Source organism: Pelodiscus sinensis, chromosome 8 (genome assembly GCF_052426305.1).
Source record: "Pelodiscus sinensis isolate ZL-2025 chromosome 8, ASM5242630v1, whole genome shotgun sequence".
NCBI classification, from domain to species: Eukaryota; Metazoa; Chordata; order Testudines; family Trionychidae; genus Pelodiscus; species Pelodiscus sinensis.
The window spans coordinates 73,458,617-73,479,387 of record NC_143059.1 but is presented as its reverse complement, the minus strand read 5'-3'; the positions used below and the strand labels follow the sequence as shown (position 1 = coordinate 73,479,387).

Here is a 20,771-nt window from a genome sequence, read left to right as displayed (position 1 = left end):
AGTCCCTTTAAATAGTGTGGTTGTATAGTACTATGGATTACTAATGCCTTCTATTGTCTTCTTCCCCACTGTGTACAGATGGGAGAATCCTCAGCACAAGTTTCTACTGCTATTGGACGGACAGCACCAGATGTTCGCAGCGCGTCGTCATTAATTAATTAGAATGGAAAGGTTTTGTCTGTGAGGCAGTTCAGATAGATTAGATGTGCAATAGGCATGAACTGAAGTCACATTTGCGCAGCGACTAAGGCATTAACTATGTTTTTCATTTACACAGCTCTTCATTCACGCAGCTCTTTATTGTAATAATTGGAAGTGCTAGTTATGTTGTAGTCTCAAAGGAGAGACAGATACTGTCTTCCAAGTTAATGACAAAACCTTATTAGTTGTAAAGGGTCTCTCTTAAATCTGAAATTAAGATGTGGAAGTAAGCTCTACTTCAATTTTTATATTTGGATTATTTTCTAAATTTATAAATACTTGAGTTCATTTTAAACATTTATTACTAAATTATCATGTCAAACTTGGGACATTTTGGGACTCTCTGACTAGCACAACATCATTGACTGTATTGATCTGAGACTGTTACTTGAACAGGAGGTATATTGCTGTCCACAAAAGGAAAAGAACTTTTGCGCTGCTTATCTTATCAGAAAACTAGGCAGGTAATTATCCCCACTCCAAACATTCACCCGATCTTTCCCTCCATCAAAGATGTCATACATGTTAATTGGTGTTAAAGCCTGTAATGCTTGCCTAATGGGACAGTCTTAAATGCTAAATTTGCTGATTAAAGTTGATTTTTCCAGTACCTAATACAGGATTATGTGATGAGCATTTTAATGGGCCACATGTGGTTGGTTGGTAACTGACATGCTTTAGGAGGAAGAAGTAAGATACTAAAAAGCAAAAATAAAACTGTATAACAAAGCTGTGAATTCGTTGCAGTTAATTTACTGGCCTCTTCAGCATGCCAGTGGTACTGTAAATACATGGTCCAGAACTAGACTGAGCTGACCTTCTTAGTCTGTTGTAGTGAGATCACTGTCCCCTAACAGCTGTCATAGCTGTCTAACTGAATCAGACCATTCCATGCATTTATTGCCAACCCTAGTTTTCTGACAAGATTAAAACAAATAATACTAAAATGTGACTTCAGACAGGTCCAATTTTTCCAAGGGGCTGTGGTAATGGAATTTATATTGTCGTATTATCTGATTAAATTTGCAATAGTTACTAATCAGGCTTTATCGCTTCCAAAATTTCCTGTTTCACTAAGGACATGATGCTTGTGCTACAAATGTACAGGCAAAAGAATGTACAAACAGGTCTGGGAAGCTTATATCATTGCACAGATCTCTTGCATCCCAGTGTGGAGTGAGATGCATTATTGGCTTTTTTTAAATACTTAATTGTCTGCTCTTTAGCCCGTTATCTGAAAACAGTGACACTGATATTGCATTTTATGTATCCATTAAGGGCATGAGCACTTAAAAACTTTACAAACTATACAACATTATTACAGCCTCCCCCAAAGCCCTGGATTATAGCTCAGTTAGAGAGCTTTTTCCACAAAGTGTGTTAGCATTTTGGACATGTTAGACCCCCAGGAAATCCCCCTTCTCGTAACGTTCTCCGCTTGGATCTGATCTCAACAGGGTGTCGTAGTCAATCTTCAGCACAGTTCTTAAGTGGAGACCAAGAACCCTGGGCCTTTAGAGGTGGTCTAGCAGGAGAGTTCCAGGTATCAATATGACTTCACAACTGAATGACATTTTCTTTGTTTTATGAGAAACCTTTTGATGCACAACAGAGGTCTGGAAGGATTGGTCTGCCGAAGGCTTTCTGGTCCAAAGTCCAATTAGCCTTACAGCTTGGTTTTAAAATAATTTTCCTCCCCTTTCCACAGTAATTTCTCAAGGAGATGCTGCGTGTCCCATGCGCCTGCGAAGCGCAGCGGCTTTAGTTGTACATTTCACATTGTTTCTTTGCAGGTCGCACAGCGTTTTTATCTGCGCCCGCAATAGCACAATGCGCGCATGCTTGTCTGCCGATGGGAATTCCATGAGCAAGAGCGTGTCACTGACACATGTTTTGATTCTTCTCTAAACAAAATTGTAACCCATTTTACTGGGAAGCTTTCAATTGGGGACCTTTCTTAAACCTCTGTTAAACCATGTTCGAGTTTGTTCATGGATTTTTCAAGTGCTGTACTTTTTCCCCCCTCACAGGTGCTCTGTGCGCAGCAAATAGAATCAGCGCATTGCTTTTGGGATAAAGCGTCTCCTCTGGCCAGTTAACCCTCTTCAGACCAAACCTTTCCTCCTGACATGCTATGTTCTTATACAGAGACAGTGTAGATATGATTGGTATAAGTATGTTAAAGCAGAAATGAGCTTAACATTAACACCATTAATGTGCTGTTACAATTGCATATTTTAAAGCACCAATTGAATAATTCCTATTCAGACAATAAGGTCTTTGTATTTGTAAAGCATACCAACCCCACCTTCTGGGGTGCCTGCAGTAGCAAATGTTAATTTGGGAATCTGCAGTGCACGTGCCAGAGTGCAATATCTCTCTTGCATTTCAAACACTCATATTAAGTCTTTTGTTTTCACAGCGTTTGCTGCCTATTGATGGGGCAAATGACCTCTTTTTTCAGCCACCTCCATTGACTCCAACTTCCAAGGTTTACACTATCAGACCTTACTTTCCAAAAGATGAGGTAACTATATCTCTGACATGAATGAACTTTACTATTCAGCACTGATGCTGCCCCAACCTGCCATATTCCCTGGGGTAATATGTTGCTTTTGCATATCAATTTCTAAAAGCAGTTTTTGTACTAGTAAGCCTCCTTGTTTTACAGGTTGGGGTTGGAACAGAGAGAGAGAGGTGAAGTGACTTGAGCAAAGTCGTAAAACAAGTCACTCTCAGCCATGTCTATAATAAATAAATCCAGACACTGGTCACCTTTTCTAGTTATTGGCCCATTCTCCCTCTCTCAAGTGCAAACAACTGTTCTAGGATTTCTTTAGCAACATGTGTTAATGTGCTGTAAGTGAATCTTTGTAGTAACTGCCTATATATACCCAAAGTATCCACTTGGTGGTCAGTCTGGAAAATGCTACTTCATTTGAGCTTCTGCAGATCAGATTGGCATTGGGAGTTGATCACTGCTAATTAGCTGTTCTTCCTGTTTTGCCAACTTAGGAAAATAAGCACTTTGAATTCCTTAAAGTGCTTATTTGACTGACAGATTCTCAAGTCTTATACTGTAAATTTACCCTGCTTTAGTATCTTTTCAATAAAGATGTTTTCTCATGCTCCTCAACAGCCCTATAATCTAAGGCCTTGTCTAAACACAATTACACCGGCTTAACTAAAGGTATGATTTAAGTTAAGTGCAAACCATTGAGGACATGCGTGTATCTGTTTAAAATTATGTACATGGATTTCACTTACATTTGCATATTGACTGATGCGTGCTAAACTAAGGAGCCAGTAGACAGAGGCAGCAAGGTCGGGGAAGAGTAAGGGGTGCTGGGGGGAGCTGGCTTAAAAGCCAGTTCCCTCCAGTTCCAGCTGTGAGATGGGGCAGGGGCGCAGTGGAGGCTCTTCCTTTTTTGAAATGTACAAGAGCCCCAGTGGGGACTCTTGTACATTTCAAAGATTGAAACGCCTCGTGGAGTCCCCCGCTGACCCCAGGCCTCCATGTGGGCGCTTCTGCTTTGAAATGTACAAGAGTCTCCGCTGGGGCTCTTGTACATTTCAAAGGCAGAACACCATGCTATTCCTTATCGACTAAACAGATCATAGAATCATAGGACTGGAAGGGACCTCGAGAGGTCATCGAGTCCAGCCCCCCGCCCTCAAGGCAGGACCAAGCTCCGTTTACACCATCCCTGACAGATGTCTATCTAACCTGTTCTTAAATATCTCCAGAGGGAGATTCCATCACCTCCCTTGGCAATTTATTCCAATATTTGACCACCCTGACAGTTAGGAATTTTTTCCTAATGTCCAATCTAAACCTCCCTTGCTGCACTTTAAGCCCATTACTCCTTGTCCTGTCCTCAGAAACCAAGAGGAACAAATTTTTTCCTTCCTCCTTGTGACACCCTTTTAGATATTTGAAAACCGCTATCATGTCTCCCCTTAATCTTCTTTTTTCCAAACTAAACAAGCCCAGTTCATGAAGCCTGGCTTCATAGGTCATGTTCTCTAGACCTTTAATCATTCTTGTTGCTCTTCTCTGTACCCTTTCCAATTTCTCCACATCTTTCTTGAAATGTGGCGCCCAGAACTGGACACAGTACTCCAGCTGAGGCCTAACTAGTGCAGAGTAGAGCGGCAGAATGACTTCACGAGTTTTGCTTACAACACACCTGTTGATACAACCTAGAATCATATCTGCTTTTTTTGCAACAGCATCACACTGTTGACTCATATTCAACTTGTGGTCCACTATGACCCCTAGATCCCTTTCCGCCATGCTCCTTCCTAGACAGTCGCTTCCCATCTTGTATGTATGGAACTGATTGTTCCTTCCTAAGTGGAGCACTTTGCATTTCTCTTTATTAAACTTCATCCTGTTTACCTCTGACCATTTCTCTAACTTGCTAAGGTCATTTTGAATTATGTCCCTATCCTTCAAAGAAGTTGCAACCCCATCCAGTTTGGTATCATCTGCAAACTTAATAAGAGTACTCTCTATCCCAATATCTACATCATTGATGAAGATATTGAACAGTATGGGTCCCAAAACAGACCCTTGCGGAACTCCACTTGTTATCCCTTTCCAGCAGGATTTAGCACCGTTAACAACAACTCTCTTACTATGGTTATCCAGCCAATTATGCACTCACCTTATCGTGGCCCTATCTAAGTTATATTTGCCTAGTTTATCAATAAGAATATCATGCGAGACCATATCAAATGCCTTACTAAAGTCTAGGTATATGACATCCACCGCTTCTCCCTTATCCACAAGGCTCGTTATCCTATCAAAGAAAGCTATCAGATTAGTTTGGCATGACTTGTTCTTCACAAACCCATGCTGGCTATTCCCTATCACTTTATTACCTTCCAAGTGTTTGCATATGATTTCCTTAATTACCTGCTCCATTATCTTCCCTGGGACAGACGTTAAACTGACCGGTCTGTAGTTTCCTGGGTTGTTCTTATTCCCCTTTTTATAGATGGGCACAATATTTGCTCTTTTCCAGTCTTCTGGAATCTCCCCTGTCTTCCATGATTTTTCAAAGATCATAGCTAAAGGCTCAGATACCTCCTCTATCAGCTCCTTGAGCTGCTTCTCAGTTTCCTTTCCAAACCTCAGGACTGCGTTGTCACCTCAGAGTGTCACGCTCTGCTAAGCACTGGATGTCCTCCTGGGATGCATTTCGTCAAGGACCTGGTGACTTGCTGACATCTAACTTTCCTAAGTGATTTTTAACTTGTTCTTTGTGTATCCTATCTCCCAAACTTACCCTCTCTCTGCTTGTATTCACTACGTTAGGCACACCTCCAGACTTCTCGGTGAAGACCGAAACAAAGAAGTCATTGAGCATCTCTGCCATTTCCAAGTTTCCTGTTACTGCTTCTCCCTCCTCACTAAGCAGTGGGCCTACCCTGTCCTTGGTCTTCCTCTTGCTTCTAATGTATTTATAAAAGGTCTTCTTGTTTCCCTTTATGCCTGTAGCTAGTTTGATCTCATTTTTTGCCTTTGCCTTTCTAATCTTGCCCCTGCATTCCCGTGTTGCTTGCCTATATTCTTCCTTTGTTAGTTGTCCTAGTTTCCATTTTTTTATAGGACTCCTTTTTTATTTTGAGATCATGCAAGATCTTCTTGTTAAGCCAAGCTGGTCTTTTGCCATATTTTCTATCTTTCCTACACAGCGGAATTGTTTGCTTTTGGGCCCTTAACAACGTCCCTTTGAAATCTTCCAACTCTCCTCAGTTGTTTTTCCCTTCAGTCTTGCTTCCCATGGGACCTTACCTACAAGTTCTCTGAGCTTATCAAAATCTGCCTTCCTGAAATCCATTACCTCAATTGTGCTGGTCTCCCTTCTACCTTTCCTTAAGATCATGAACTCTATTATTTCATGATCACTGTCCCCCATACTGTCTTCCACTTTCAAGTTCTCAACTAGTTCCTCCCTATTTGTTAAAATCAAATCCAGAACAGCTTCTCCTCTGGTAGCTTTTTCAATCTTCTGAAACAGAAAGTTGTCTCCAATGCAGTCCAGAAACTTATTGGATAGCCTGTGCCCCGCTGTGTTAGTTTCCCAACATATGTCTGGATAGTTGAAGTCCCCCATCACCACCAAATCTTGGGCTTTGGATAGTTTTGTTAATTGTTTAAAAAAGGCCTCATCCACCTCTTCCACCTGGCTAGGAGGCCTGTAGTAGACTCCTAGCATGACATCACCCTAATTTTTTACCCCTTTTAGCTTAACCCAGAGACTCTCTACACAGCTATCTCCTACGTTCATCTCCACTTCAGTCCAAGTGTGTACATTTTTAATATACAAGGCAACCCCTCCTCCCTTTTTTCCCTGTCTGTCCTTCCTGAGCAAGCCGTACCCTTCCATACCAACATTCCAATCGTGCGTCCCATCCCACCAGGTTTCTGTAATACCAATGATATCATAGTTGTATTTATTTGTTAGCAATTCCAGTTCTTCCTGCTTATTACCCATACTTCTCGCATTTGTATATAGGCATCTAAGATACTGATTTGATCTTGTCTCCCTGTTGTGCCCTGACCCTCCTTTCTCCTTGCCATTATAGGCCGTAGTCCGTCTTCCCCTCCCCCCCCCCCCCATTTCCAACCCATCTCCCAATCCTGCACATTCAGCACTTACCTGTGGGCTTTGCTCACCTGTCCCCGCCGAACCTAGTTTAAAGCCCTCCTCACAAGGTTAGCCAGTCTGTGTCCAAACAAGGCCTTCCCGCTCCTGGAAGATAGTTGATGGAAATACCATTGACTATTTGATTAATCAAAATTTTAACATCCCTACACCAGATTAATTGAATCTTTAGTGGTAGAATTTAATAACCTAAGTGACGTTGATTTTTAATGGGTCTTGTTCTCCCTAAATCCTTTAGCCAGGTTTGAAAATTCTAACCTAAAACTATACCTTTTGGAAAACTGACACAACTTCTTGCATACACCAGATCTAAAACATGCTGTCACAAAGTTTTGAAGAGGGAGACTCTAAGTAGGGTAAAGACGCCTCATTCAGTCAACTTGTATTCAAAGAAAAAAACTAGTTTACTCCATGTAAAATGTCTGATTTGTAAATAGGTTAGCTTTTCAGACAAGTTCAGCTTCTGTTGCTGAAGGGCAGTAACCACTTCTTAATATGAAGGAATCTGTCAGGACATATCCAGCCCTGCAGAAGTACCTTATTTTGGTTGAATATGGAACATCCCTGTAGCTATTTAACATTATAGCCTATTAAATATACCCAGAGAGTACTTAGTGATTAATGAGCATGGTTAATGCTCTTCATTGTTGTGACAGATGTTGAAGTGATCTACAGTACAGTGAACCCTCGTTTATCGCGGTAGATAGGTTCCAAACCCGACCGCGATAGTTGAAAATCCGCGAAGTAGGGACACCATATTTAACATGTATACAGCGAGCCCTCGCTACTTCGCGGTTCGACCATCGCGGATTCACGTATATACATAATGTAACGAAAAAAGTCCGCGAAGTCGTGAATCCGCGATGGTCGAACCGCGAAGTAGCGAGGGCTCACTGTCTTCTTTTTCAGGGATTAAGCTTCCCGCTAGAAGTATTGTGGGCATGAGGCTCTTTGAGGCAGAGTTTTAACTAGTTGCAAGAAAGATAACTGAGGCCTCTTAGAATGTTCTTTATATGCTTCCGTACAACTAAATTGCATATCAAAACTTGTTCCATACTGGAATTCATATTAATGAGCTCTCCAAGGCAAATTTGCTAATCAGTGTGTGTGTGTGAAATAAAATAAAACACTCATTCTATGTCTGTTTTTTAAGGCATCGGTGTATAAGATTTGTAGAGAGATGTATGATGATGGAGCTGATCAACCTTTCCATAGTCAGCCAGACTTAATTGGAGACAAGTATGTAGGACATTCTTTCTTTTATACTTTTCATGTATGTCTTCAGCCATTGTAATTGTGGTGTGTTTATATGTATGTAGCATTAACAGTGTGCTGGATGCTTCATGAGTCTCTACCTTGGAAGAGTTTTCTGTGAAAATAAAGCGTAGAAATAGGTAGTTAAAGTAGTGAAACAAACACAAAATAGCAGAGTGGTAATGGAAGGGTTTTTTGTTTGCCTGTTTTCTTTCTGTTCAGCAGGTTTAATTTTCAGAGACGGGGACTGGGTTAGGGTTTATAGGCCTTTTGGAAGAAGTTTGTGTTCAGAAGTGATTTGTTGGAGAAGACCGAGACGTGATGGACATGGTCCTAGAAGGTGATGGTAGGGGCTTAAGATAGAAAGGAAAATAGAAGGGATAAAAGGAAAAGTGTAAGAAGATTGGAGAAGAGACCAAACTGCACTCTGGAGTGGACTGCCACTCCTTTTCCACTTCAGCCTCTGAAAGGTATCACTGAATGATAGTCAACACAGCAGCTGTTACTTGATTTATGCTCAAGTACCTTCTGAAGGTTTTACTTGTCTGTGCTCAAATCCCCAGTATGCGCATTCTCATCAGTGGTAGCACCAGTGAGAATTCAGGTATAAATGGAGGTTCCTGCAAAAACTGCCCCTTTTATCAGTTTTTGATTCAATATAATTTCAGCTGCTTTAAAGTAGTGGGAAACTCCTCTAGCTGGTGCTGCTGAGCCTTCTACACTAGGGATTCCATCAGATCAGATTTAGTGATAACACTGGTGGGAGTTCTCTTAAACATCCTGGTTTTAATTAGCCCCTGCCTGGCCTTTTTGCTTCAGCTTCCTTTAAGAATCTGGTTTTATGTTGTGGTAAATACCTGAGTTTGCCTTGTAAAACATTCTACTAGCCATCAACTATCTTTTTAAGGTACATACATGTATTGTATAAAAGTGTGAGGTGCATCACAGATGAAAACAACATGCATTCTCCACTAGTTGAAGAAATGACAAGTGAAATGAAAGCAGAAGGGAGTAAGAAGGGCATAAGCGATTTGAGTTCTCTTCCCATCTTGTTAATGTTCTGGTTTGTTGGAATACTGTAATAGGGATGCTCTGTCACATGGGGGACAGGAGTAGATAATTATAAATGGGATAAAAAGGTAGAGGGAAAAATGGAGAACAGCATGAATATGTCTACAGGAACGACAGGAGAGGGTTGAAAGATTGCTCTTTTGATGAATTGCCGTAGACAGAGTACAGAGTTACATGGGCGAATATAGAGCTGCTGGCAGGATGTGCCACTAAGAGGTTTTATTATTGCCCCACAGCCATGGAGCTGAGGGAACAAGTGGGATAATTGGGGCCCTGGCGAGAAGCCTATCCATGCAGTGGAATGGCAGCTGGATCTTAGTCCCTTTTCTCCTTGCTTCTGATTCAGAACCTTGCTGCTCCCCTGGCCTGAATACCTCATCATTGATATTGCACATCTTCTTAGCTGCACTTGTGCTTTGTGCAGTTGTGTGCACAGTTATGACAATGACATGTGGTATTGAAAATTTGGTCCTAAGTGAGTAGATCAATGCCTTTGCCTACCTCGTGTACAGTATCTTGACTCTTAAACTACAATGACGATGCCTAGTTTTAAGTGACTGTTGCCTTGTTTGTGTGATGGACTCAACTGGATGATACTTTTCTCTCTACAGGTTAGTAGGAGGCCTGCTTTCCCTCAGTCTGGATTACTGCTTTGTCCTTGAAGATGAGGATGGCATATGTGGCTATGCTTTGGGCACTGTTGATGTAACGCCCTTCATTAAAAAATGCAAAATTTCCTGGATCCCTTTTATGCAGGAAAAGTACAGTAAGCCGAATGGTGACAAAGAACTGTCCGAAGCAGAGGTTAGTAGTTCCGTGAGACTGGAATTGCACTAAACCTTATAGCCCAGGTTGTAAAGTTAATCACTTGCCTTATGCACTTTTTCATCATTAGAACGGCACCCTTTAGTCTGTGAGCATTTATACCATGCCTATCATTGCGGTATCTGAACACTTTACAAATAAACCAAAATTTTGTCTTCAGTACAAAATCATACATGAATGCGAGTTGTAATTGATAGTGTAGCCATGAGGTAATCACTATGACTGTATAATAATTAACATTAGATAGGGTGGCACCCCCATAATTATAATGGTATTCTTTGGTGCCTATGGTATGCCAGGAGCTTTTCAAGCAGTTAAGGTACAGTTCCAGCTCAGAAAACATCACAATGAAAAGAAAAATTAAGACTTGTAACTAATCAAACTAAAATGGGATTTCTTCCCCCTTCTCCCTCCCACCCCTGATATCAGCTTGCCATGTGATCCTCTCCCTACCCTTCCCAAATGCCCTTGCTTTTTCAGACCCAGGAGGTGAAACAGTGTTCCAGAGGGAAGGCTCTTCTGAGATTGCCCTGTCTCCAGCTCTCAGACGTTTCCATCTGAGTTACTAATGCATATCAGTTGTGACCGCAGTGTGTAAGAGCGGGAGCCTCTTCTTTGATGTGGCTTAGGTCTTAGATACATCTTTAAAGAAATAGAAAAATCAGCACATGCTTCAGGGAATGGGTATAATATGATACCACTACGTACATGGTCAGCATGTGTTCAGAAGCTGCAGCTGTTGCCAAATATTGAAGGATGGACCATAGCAAGGGCCATGTTGTAGAGATCTGGTATCTTTTTACCAGATGTAGGACAAGACATTGATCATGGGCTCCATTTGGAAGTCAAGGACCAGCCTGGGAATCCAAAAGCGACTTAAATGAAGTGCAGACAAATCTTTCAACAGAGGCAGACAACTTTGAGCCATCTAGTAGCCTTCCTGTTGCCTCTACCAGCATTAACATTAATCTTGTTTGGATTGTGTGCACTTCCTGTAACTCCCTCTTGTGGTTAGAGGTACAAGAAAAGCATCAGCACAACACCATTTGATATGTGACAGGCAGCTTTTTGCTTTTCAGTCATCCACATAGTCATAGCCAGTGTTCCCTGTAAGCTGCCCACTTGCTGCTTTGGGAGACTGCCCGGCAGCTTAGAAGAGCACCCACAGCTAGGTTTTTTTTCTACTAGTGGTGCACATTCGCCCCATGCTTTGGTGCACATAAAGTATTCTGCACATGGATGGAAAAGATTAGAGGGAACATTGGTCCTAGCACCACCATCCAATAATCTCAATGTCCCCAGGCTGTTAGTGATACATGTTAAATAGTAAAGGTGTTGATGGAACCCTGCATGAAATCCCTCAAAGCAAATCAAGTTGCCAGTGTAATGGTTCCATGATTTATCTAGGAAATTGAGCCACTTGAACAACAATTAACTCTGAGGAGTAGACCTCAGAACCTCATGATTAGTATCAAAGGCTATCAGATAGTCTAAAGGAATAGTCTTCACCAACACTGTTTCAGTCTCTGGCATGTCCTGTCTGCACCAACAAACAGTCCAGTACTCCTGCTTGAGTTCCCTATAACTGAAAGCCATAGTCCTAATATAGGTCAGGGGCCAAAGTTCCAACAGTAAAGCTGGCTGGAAATGGGGGAAAATGCACGTCTCATTCTTGAACAGATCTGCAATGCAAAAATGCCATCTGCAAGCCCAGTCCAATTGACATTACCTGCAAGGTAGGTTCTAAACAGCTGTATATGCTGTAGAATGGGTTTGATTAGCAGCTCTCTCAGTATTTCCTCTCATATTCTTGAGGGTAGGCTGTGTCTGGGAAGTTGGTGCTCCAGTTTATGCACTAATCCTGCAGAGTGGAGACTTCATGTATTGACTGTTTTGGAGTTTCTAATCTCTGCTGAGGTGATTTAAGTTTCAGCCTTGAGTATTTGATCCATATAAAACTAGATGTGGTGGAGGGAGCAGTAGAGAATGGGTTTTGTCTTATGGTGTATTGCTATTTTTAGCAGTGGACCAACTTCAGTAGAAAATTCTTCACTTGATGAGAGCACCAGTCCACAGTTATGTGGGATACTGCATCTAGTCTTTTTGCAACATCTCACAGACCTGTGAAACACTCCTAAGAGTCACACACACAGCTGGTTTTGATCGGAAAAGGAAGTGCTTCTTCACACGACAGAATAGATTGGTTTCCCTTTATAGATTCCCACATTTTTTAGTAATATCTTGGCTTCCACATTGACTGACATCAGAAGAGTGTTTCCTCCATTCACAGCTTCTAAAATGGTTTGATCCAAAGTGCTCCATCTTCTTGAAGATCTTTTCAGTTATGTGATTCCCAAGTCAAATATCTCCATAAGACCACATTTTTTGCAGGTAATGCACCCTCTTGTTTACAAGGAGACAAACCCAGATCCGTGCATTCTTACTGCCATTTGCCTATTTTGGTATATCCCTTCCCAATTCTAGTCTGAGAGGTATAATCTGTTTTTCTGGGACCAGTGGTCATTGAGTGCAGTGAATAAATAGTCTTCTCTTTGAACATGAGCTACTACACATTTGTTTTTCCTCTCACTCTTCAGACTGTTCTCATTCCTCCATTCTCCTTTCTAAACCTTTGTAATTCAAAAAAGAAGGCATACTCTCTTTTTGGCCACTTAATTTAACGACCCCATGTGTTTAGTATCTATCCCTTGACTACGTGGTTTAAGAGCATACTTGAGCTAGCAGTGGTAAAGAAAATAGAAAAGGGGAAAAGGTTCATTCTAAGGCTGAAGTTCAACCAGTTTGAAGGAGCAGCTATTCTAAATGGAGACCTTTCATATCATTTTGGTTGCTTGGTAGGCGTCATAATAATTCTCAGATCTACAGACTTGACAAACACGCATTTAGACTTCCCCTACACCTAGATCCGTTAGTAATGTTTGCATATTTCCTGCACGATCCCCTGTTGCTGTTACTACTCCTAGCCTTTTGTCACTGACATATGTCAAGGCATGGCTGGAGTCACAGAGGTTTCTTTCTGCTCTTTATTTGGAAAGCTAGCTCACTTGTGCTACTGCCAAGGAAAGATCTTGGAATGCAACGGACATGGGAGGGGGGGGCTGACTACATTTCAGGCTTTGGGCCCTGTACTCTTGTTTCAGCGTCTGCCATGTGTCTCCCTTGAAGATGCTCCTCTCCTTCCTGGAATGCATGATGTCATGTTAGGAGTTGATTTCATGGGCATTGAACCAGTGGCAACTGCAACAGCTGGTGGTTGCTGATCCCCAGAGGAGCCTAGGGGGCCAGATTCGGCTCCCGGGCCTTACGTTCCTTACCCCCTGTTTTAGATAACTTTGAATGCAAAGAAACCTAGGTACTGTGGCAGATAATCAGAAAGGAGCTCTTGCTCAGGATGTCTTTTTTTTTTTTTTTTTTTTTTTTTTTTTTTTTTTGCTGCATGCTTACCCCCCTTCCCTCTGTTCTGCTAAACTGGAAAGTATTGAACACGTCAGGTCTCGTGATCGATGTTATAAAATTAGGTTGCCAGATCTCTTGGTCCTGTCCAGAAAATCAGTGTCCCTATCCCTGTAGTTGCTGGTTTGGAGGCTTGCAAGGCACTCCAGCGCAGATACATTGGAGCTCTTAGTGCATGACAGGACACTATCAAAGGAGATGGAGGTATTAAATAGAATGGCCGTGGCCATGTGCTTGCTTAAAATGGAATGTGCAGGAGTTCTCTCCTGTTGGTGTAGAAGGCAAGGAACTTCAGCCAAGAATGCCAAAATGCCGTCTCTATTTCTGCAAGAAATATTTGATGTCTCAACTTCCTGTAGATCCTGTCTTTCCCATCAGAACATTTAAGAGATCCAGTGAGAGAAATGATTTTCCAAGGAGGTTTCCTAGTGTTCAACACAGTCGTTCTCTAGCTGTAACCTTAACTTTCTCTTTGATGGTGATATCAGAATTTCACTTTAGGTCTTCCTTCCCAACTGAAAACTAGAAAAGATCTGGGCTGACATGGATGCTTTAGGATTTAGCTTCTCTAATCCCATTTCTTTGGGGAGTTATTTGCCTTGTTCATATTCTGAGAGTTGCAGAAAGGGACTTTGGGCCGGACCAGCGGGGAGAGCCCTGCTGGCTCCACAGCTGGGCCAGTGCAGCTCCTGTCGCAGGAGTCAGACCCCTTTCTCCCCCGCCAGCACTGCCGGACCACCCAGTGCGGCCACAGCTGGCCTTCCTGCGCGATTCTCCGCTTCTTCCCTCCCCCCGCCCAGGGTGTGTGAATAGTCTTGGTCCTTTTGACAGCTCAGGGAAGCTTGGTACTGGAGACTGCAGGTCAGCTAGTAGCTAAAAGGGCAGAAGTCTCAGAGGGGTATCCATGTTAGTCTGTAACTTTTTAAGGGCAGAAAATCTTCATTCTGATTGGCCAGTCTGTCAGTGACTACAGTGTCAGATGCAAGGGCATTCATTTGGCGCATGGACAGCAAACCCACAGAGAAGGAACTCAATTTTTAACATGTCTAAGAGCTCTGCCATAGTGTACAAACAGGTAGCTCCAGTAGTTGCATCCAGCTCTAGCCTTCCAGCTGATGTGATCTAGCTTCATGTGCATAAAGAATTGATATTACATGTTTTACTGTTGGAAAGTTAGCAGTAGGAACTGGAAATTGGAGACCTGTACTGTTAATAGTAGGTGGAAAAATTAGTTCCCCAAGTACATCCACAGCAAGGGAGGGAAAACAGATGCAATCTGTAAGTTCGCAGGGGGGTTGCTCCTGCCATATTAAGATGAATATGATAACTTTGGTCCTGATGACAACTTAGAACATAGAAATATTGTAAGTGCAATATAAAAATTGGATTGGTATACCACAAAGCGGATTTCAAATATAAGTTACAAGCCTTACCAAATGCCAAGCTGATGGATGCAAGAGATTATTCTTTCTATAACGCACTTGCTGCAGAAAATCAATAAAAAACAATTACTTTGGGGAACAGTACTGCACTGAACAGGCAGAAGATGGACTTTTTCTGGTTTTGATTGATGCCTGTGCCCAGGATGGATAGAAATTCCCTCATAAGTAGTCAGAATTGGAAACCTATCCTGATTGTATGTCAAAGTACTGGGGAAGAAGTGTAACTTAGGATAGTAGCGGGTTTGGCTGCAAATTGCTGGGTAAGTTACATTTTTTGGCTTACTCATTCTACAGTCATTGCTCTAAATGCTGGTTACGTTTTTTCCCCTTGTAAATTGATATTGTTCCCTCGAGCAAGAAAAAACACTTACTTGTTGGGCTTTGTTTTATAAAGTAGAGAAAGTGTTACCAGAATATATAATGTGAAGTGTATTCCTACTTGCCACCGTTACACATTAGTGTGGCATAAATAAATGTTATGAGTGTGCTTAAGATCTTTCTCTTACTGTCACTGTACCCAGTAACAAGTTCCCAAATTTCACTAATGCAGAGTTCCTGTTCCAAAGTGATGTCTTCTAAAATTCTTGTCCAGTTCCTTGGTAGGACTGATGGAACCTCCTCCCTTATGGAGTATGTTGAGTAGCTTTCTACAATGCATTTTTTCCCTTCTTTGTCTTTCCATCATTAAAACGGTCAGGCAGTTGTCTGGGTGGTGGTGGTATCTCACTCTTAGAATTCAGATCTGTGCTATCTTGGTTGCATTTTTAATAGACCTGAATTCAGACTCCTGGAAAGAGAACTAATTTATCTTCCTGCATTAAGGAGATGAATGTAAAAAGCTAACTAGCACCAATTACAGGAATAATGAATGGTAATTTCATGGAAGTCCTTGGAATTTTATGCCAGACTTTCACACCAGTCCTGTGACTTTATGAAAAGTCTTGTTTTGCTTTATGGATATGGCTGAAGTGCCTGCTCTGCTGATTTGTGTGTGGTGCTTTTAGAGACATACAGTCTGTATCAGCAAAACTGATCATGGTGGAAAGACTGTTCCTTTCTGCCCTTTTTAGAAAATAATGTTGAGTTTCCATGAAGAGCAGGAAGTTTTGCCAGAGACGTTCCTCGCCAACTTCCCCTCGCTGATAAAGATAGACATCCACAAAAAAGTGACTGATCCGAGTGTGGCCAAAAGCATGATGGCCTGTCTGCTGTCCTCTCTGAAAGCGAATGGTGAGTGTTTGCACTTGGAATTGTTGGGAGGTTGCCCTATGTACTGTGATTTAAGAATGACCATAACACTTTAGCCCTTGGTATTTCTAAGGTTGGTGCCAATGCATTTTGCATCCACATGTTGGCCTGGGAAGTCTGGTTTTTGCTAAGTTGGCACGGGATTCGTTCATAAATTGCATTCACATACTAGCTATAATGCTACCACCTTAAGATAACCTATCACTGTAATCAACATTTTGCAAATTAGGAAATGGGAAGAACTGAGGGAGCAATTTGGTGAACTGAGGTCCCCATGTCTGAGACTTGTGGTAGCCACACACATGTTTATTTCCCCAGTTGAAATCCACAAAGCAATTTCCTAAGTGTGACAGCACGGCACTACTGTGTCATTGCTGAGATCTTCCTTCCTGAATGCTGGAGGCACTTGACCTTTTGTCTTGCTACATATCGGAGGCTTGCAGTTATCTTGAACAATTCACATGCCTTGTTGTGGTGCTGTTTCTCTCAGCCAGTGCCTGAGCTTTGAGAAGTTTTTATATGAGTAGACCTGGAGAGGCACTTTGACTGCAGTCAACAAGCTAGCAACAGAAACATAGTCTTTTTGTGGAAAGGTCAGCTAGTGTGACCATAAGTCTGGCCACTGTTGTGGCAATAGGTATACCAGGTATGACACTAGTTCAGTGACTTGAACGGTTGTAAATGTTAAAATAGATGGAAAGACTCTAACAATGTTTGCAGAGTTTGGGTTTTTTGTTACAATAACGCTTCTTCCACCCTACTCTTTTCTTTTCCTTCAGGCTCCCGTGGGGCTTTTTGTGAAGTGAGACCAGATGATAAAAGAATCCTGGAATTTTACAGCAAGCTGGGTTGTTTTGAAATAGCGAAAATGGAAGGGTTTCCAAAGGATGTTGTTATCCTTGGAAGGAGCCTGTGAAGTGGCTGGCAGTGAACTGTTCTAATGCTGTAGTCCCTGAACAGATGGGCAGGTGGTGGTGGGGATCTTCATATGGTCTAGCTGCACAAATGCAGCAGCCAGCCAGCTTTCTAGAAGGGGCTATGTGAAAATCCACCCATCACACATTTCAAACGGTAACTTGCTGGATGAAGATATTGAAGATATTGCTGCTGAAACCCAGCTCTGAAAAAGAGAAACCTTGTCGTCCTTTCCTGGTCTTGCGTGAAGTGCCAAGGAATCTTGCATGGGCCATATCCTCTGAGAGGAGGTCCCTCCCCTTCTTGCCCAGTGATGTGGTTGGTAGCAGATCTTTGCATCCAAGTATGGAGTGTTCTTTATCTGAATGCTGTTCTTTATCTGGAGTATCTCTTGAGATCTGATTTCTTTTTCCCGGTGTCATACAGCAGGATGTGAGGAGGGAGGGCTGTCACTGGGGTACTTCATGTTTCAGAGATGGGAAGGATTACTTGTGTCAGTGAGCAAATTTAAGGACATGTATTGACGGTTCTGTTTTTGGCTATCTGTTTTTGCTTGTTTATAAGGCGGTGACCAGTTGTCACTTCTGATGACCATTGGTTCAGGCTTTGTGCTTTGTAGGGACGATTGTGCAGTTGTCTGTGGCAAAAGTCACTAATGACAGACTTGTAAATGTCAGTGTATATAAACTAGCTGTATGCTTAATAACTTCTTTGTGTTTACTGGTTTTGTAATTTTTTTCTTCTGAAAAGTGAAATGGTATTGGTCCAAGATGGCACTTTTGAATAATGTAAAACCACAGTGGAGAATGAATCTGTCCTCAGCATTGGCTTTTTCTACTGTGCCTCCTACCCAGGGCTAGAAACTGACCATGTTGGGTAAGAGGTGCTGATCCAGAAGGATCATTTCTTCAGAGGACAGACAGAGTGCTGTTGCAAGGCTGCCACTGCCTGGTGCTATCCTCATTCCCCTGGGACTGAAACAGCAATTCAGTGGAAAGCCTGCTGAATCTGTTAATTTTGGTGGCAGTCCAAAGAGAAGGTGGATGGAGGAAGTGAGAGGGAACTGGACGATGGTCAGGATTGTCCTCGAATCAGACTCCTGTTTCAAAAACTTCATACTGGTTTGACTAAATCAGGGTCTTCAAATCCTGCATGTTTGTATCAAAGAATTTTTGTAGAAGAAATACCACAATAAGCACATTTTTACAAATGATTTAAATGGTTATCTAACTTAACTGCAGATATTCTGAGAGTTTAATGTTTTTACCCAGATCTGATGTATTGGCTAATGGAATGGAATCAGCATGGTTAGGGGATCTGGTAGTGAGATGGTCACACCATTTGTGGGAGTTATTGATTTTTCCATAGAAGCCCTGTGTTCCAGAGATATAATTGGCCAACATTATACACTTTACCTTACTAATTTTACTTGCTACCATCAAGTGTTTTAATTTCCATCTTGGTTTTGGTGGTGAGCAAAAGAAATTCAGGTTCTTACGTAAGCTCCCATCTGTAGCTTTGAAGAAAATTAACAAGCTGTAACAAATGGCAGTATACTGCAGTAATGTCCACAACCTGTTAGGAGAAGCTTACGTTTGGCCTTCTAGTGCAGTCACATAGGATATTTTCTTTTGCAGAATGTGAATAATTTTTAATTCAATAGTGAAGTATTTAAGTTTAAAGGAGTTCATTTCATTTACAGAGAGATGTAGGGTCATGCTATGAGATCTCATGTTAATCAGAGCTGAGTGTCACTAGTTTTAATACAGCTTTGAGTGCGTGAAAAGAATCTGGTCTCTTGGTTTATCTGGTGGGACAGGTTTTTTTCTTTTTTTTTAATGGATCCTGGAGTCAGCTTACTACTTGATCTGGATTCATAGCATTACTGGATAGGATGCTTGTGGCCTTATATCTTGGCTTTTAAGGAGTTGCCACAATCTCTTGCTATGAATTTTATTGTTGCAAAAGTTAATTGTACAAACAGATGGAATGTCCAGGCCAATGCCATCACTCTAGGATTGTAAAGTGATAAGTTGACATATCTTTCATGGTTATGAATTTTCATTAAGGTTGGAATGCCACTTTCATTAATCTGTTTTTAGATCAACAGTATCTGTAGCAGAAAAATGAGCTGTAAAACTGTATTTGAAGACCATGCAAGAAATAGAATAAAAATAGAGAAGTGAATGTAAATAAGCAATGTGTTTAGTTTGTAAAACTGTTGGAGTGGATGCAAGAGGAATGTACGTCTTCTTGCTAGGTGTTTTGGGGCAAACTGATGTGAAACTCTGACCTACTACTTCCTCTGTGATCTATTTTTTTTTTAAAGAGGTTGAGGAGGGGGTGTTACCACAAACATTTAACCAACTAATATTCTTCATGGGCGGGTGATGTTGGATGCTGTTGACCCTTCAGAAATGCACCACCTTCAGAGCACTTTGAAATTGACACATGGAATCCTTTTAATCCAAATGTAAATAGCACCAGTTATGCCTTTCTACTTCTGTAGGCCATGAGAGGAAAATACACAGGCTTGTACAAGCAGTTTGGTAAAATAACCTCAAGTATCTTGGAAAAACCAGAGTTCCATGAAAACAACATTCAATAAATGGCCAGTCCCTTTTTTATAGGGTATTTTCCAGCACCCAGTCAGTTAAGTAGTCTCCCTGTTTTACCAATAAGGAAACCACAGAAGTTGCCAAATGACTTGCCCAAGATAAACAGCAAGCCAGTGGCACAAGGGGGGAGGGATAGCTCAGTGGCTTGAGCATTCGCCTGCTAAACCCAGGGTTGTGAGTTCAATCCTTGTGGAGGCCATTTAGGGCAAAAATTTGTCAGGGATGGTATTTGGTCCTGCTGTGAAGGCAGGGGACTGGACTTGATGACCTTTCAAGGTCCCTTCCAGGTCTAGGAGATAGGCAATCTCCATTCATTTAATTTTTAAGCTGGTTTTATAATCCAGGAGCCCTTTGTTTGCAGTCCTGAGCTCGGACTTCACTGCTTTGAGGATGCACAAGCCTAGAGAGATCTTTGAAAGTATTGTTGCCTTGTGCTGTCCTCAGTGGTTAGTACAAGTAATAATGAACCTAAATTGCAGCAAGTGAGATTTAGTTTAGACATTAGGAAAACCTTCCTAAGTGTAAGAGCAGTTGAGCAATGAACAAATTTTCAGGAAATTGTGGTATCTCCATTATGGAAGGGTTTTGAGAACCGGTTAGACAAAGGGATGGTCTACAACAGTATTTGGTCCAGCCTCAATGTAGGGGATTGGACCACATGAGCTAGTGAGGTCCCTTCCAAGCCTACATTTCTTTAATATGCCTACCATGAGTACTTGCAACTGTGCTTTCATTTTATACTGGACTAAGTCATCCATTGAGATTTAAGAATATGGTCCCAAATTAAATCAGGTTTTTTAAAACCTTTAAGTGAACTTTTTTAGGGTGTGACTCCTGATTAAATCTATGGTCTGTGGACCTGTGGAGGTCCACATTCTATTTCCAAAGGCATCTCAACTTCCATTTGAAACTTTTTAGGTTGAGAACCACTGCACTAGACCTTAACAGACCACTGAATATTTGCTGCTGAGACAGTACCAGATGTGCACCTTAAAGGACCTGAGGGGGCCATTTATCCAGAGTTCAGAGTCGTTGAAATACACCTT

At 41.7% G+C, this 20,771-nt stretch overlaps 1 protein-coding gene across 2 annotated transcripts in view; it reads left to right on the top strand.

The window, feature by feature from the left end:
• Positions 1-20,763, top strand: part of OGA (O-GlcNAcase) — a 44,408-nt gene extending 23,645 nt beyond the window's left edge. For both annotated transcript variants that reach the window (XM_075934506.2, XM_075934507.2), the window contains exons 11-16: positions 1,659-1,744; positions 2,624-2,728; positions 8,032-8,117; positions 9,815-10,007; positions 16,015-16,174; positions 16,972-20,763. In XM_075934506.2, the coding sequence (XP_075790621.1) occupies positions 1,659-1,744; positions 2,624-2,728; positions 8,032-8,117; positions 9,815-10,007; positions 16,015-16,174; positions 16,972-17,108 (767 nt within the window). In that variant the 3' untranslated portion in view covers positions 17,109-20,763. The remainder of the gene's footprint in view (positions 1-1,658; positions 1,745-2,623; positions 2,729-8,031; positions 8,118-9,814; positions 10,008-16,014; positions 16,175-16,971) is intronic.
• Positions 20,764-20,771: the final 8 nt, after the last annotated feature.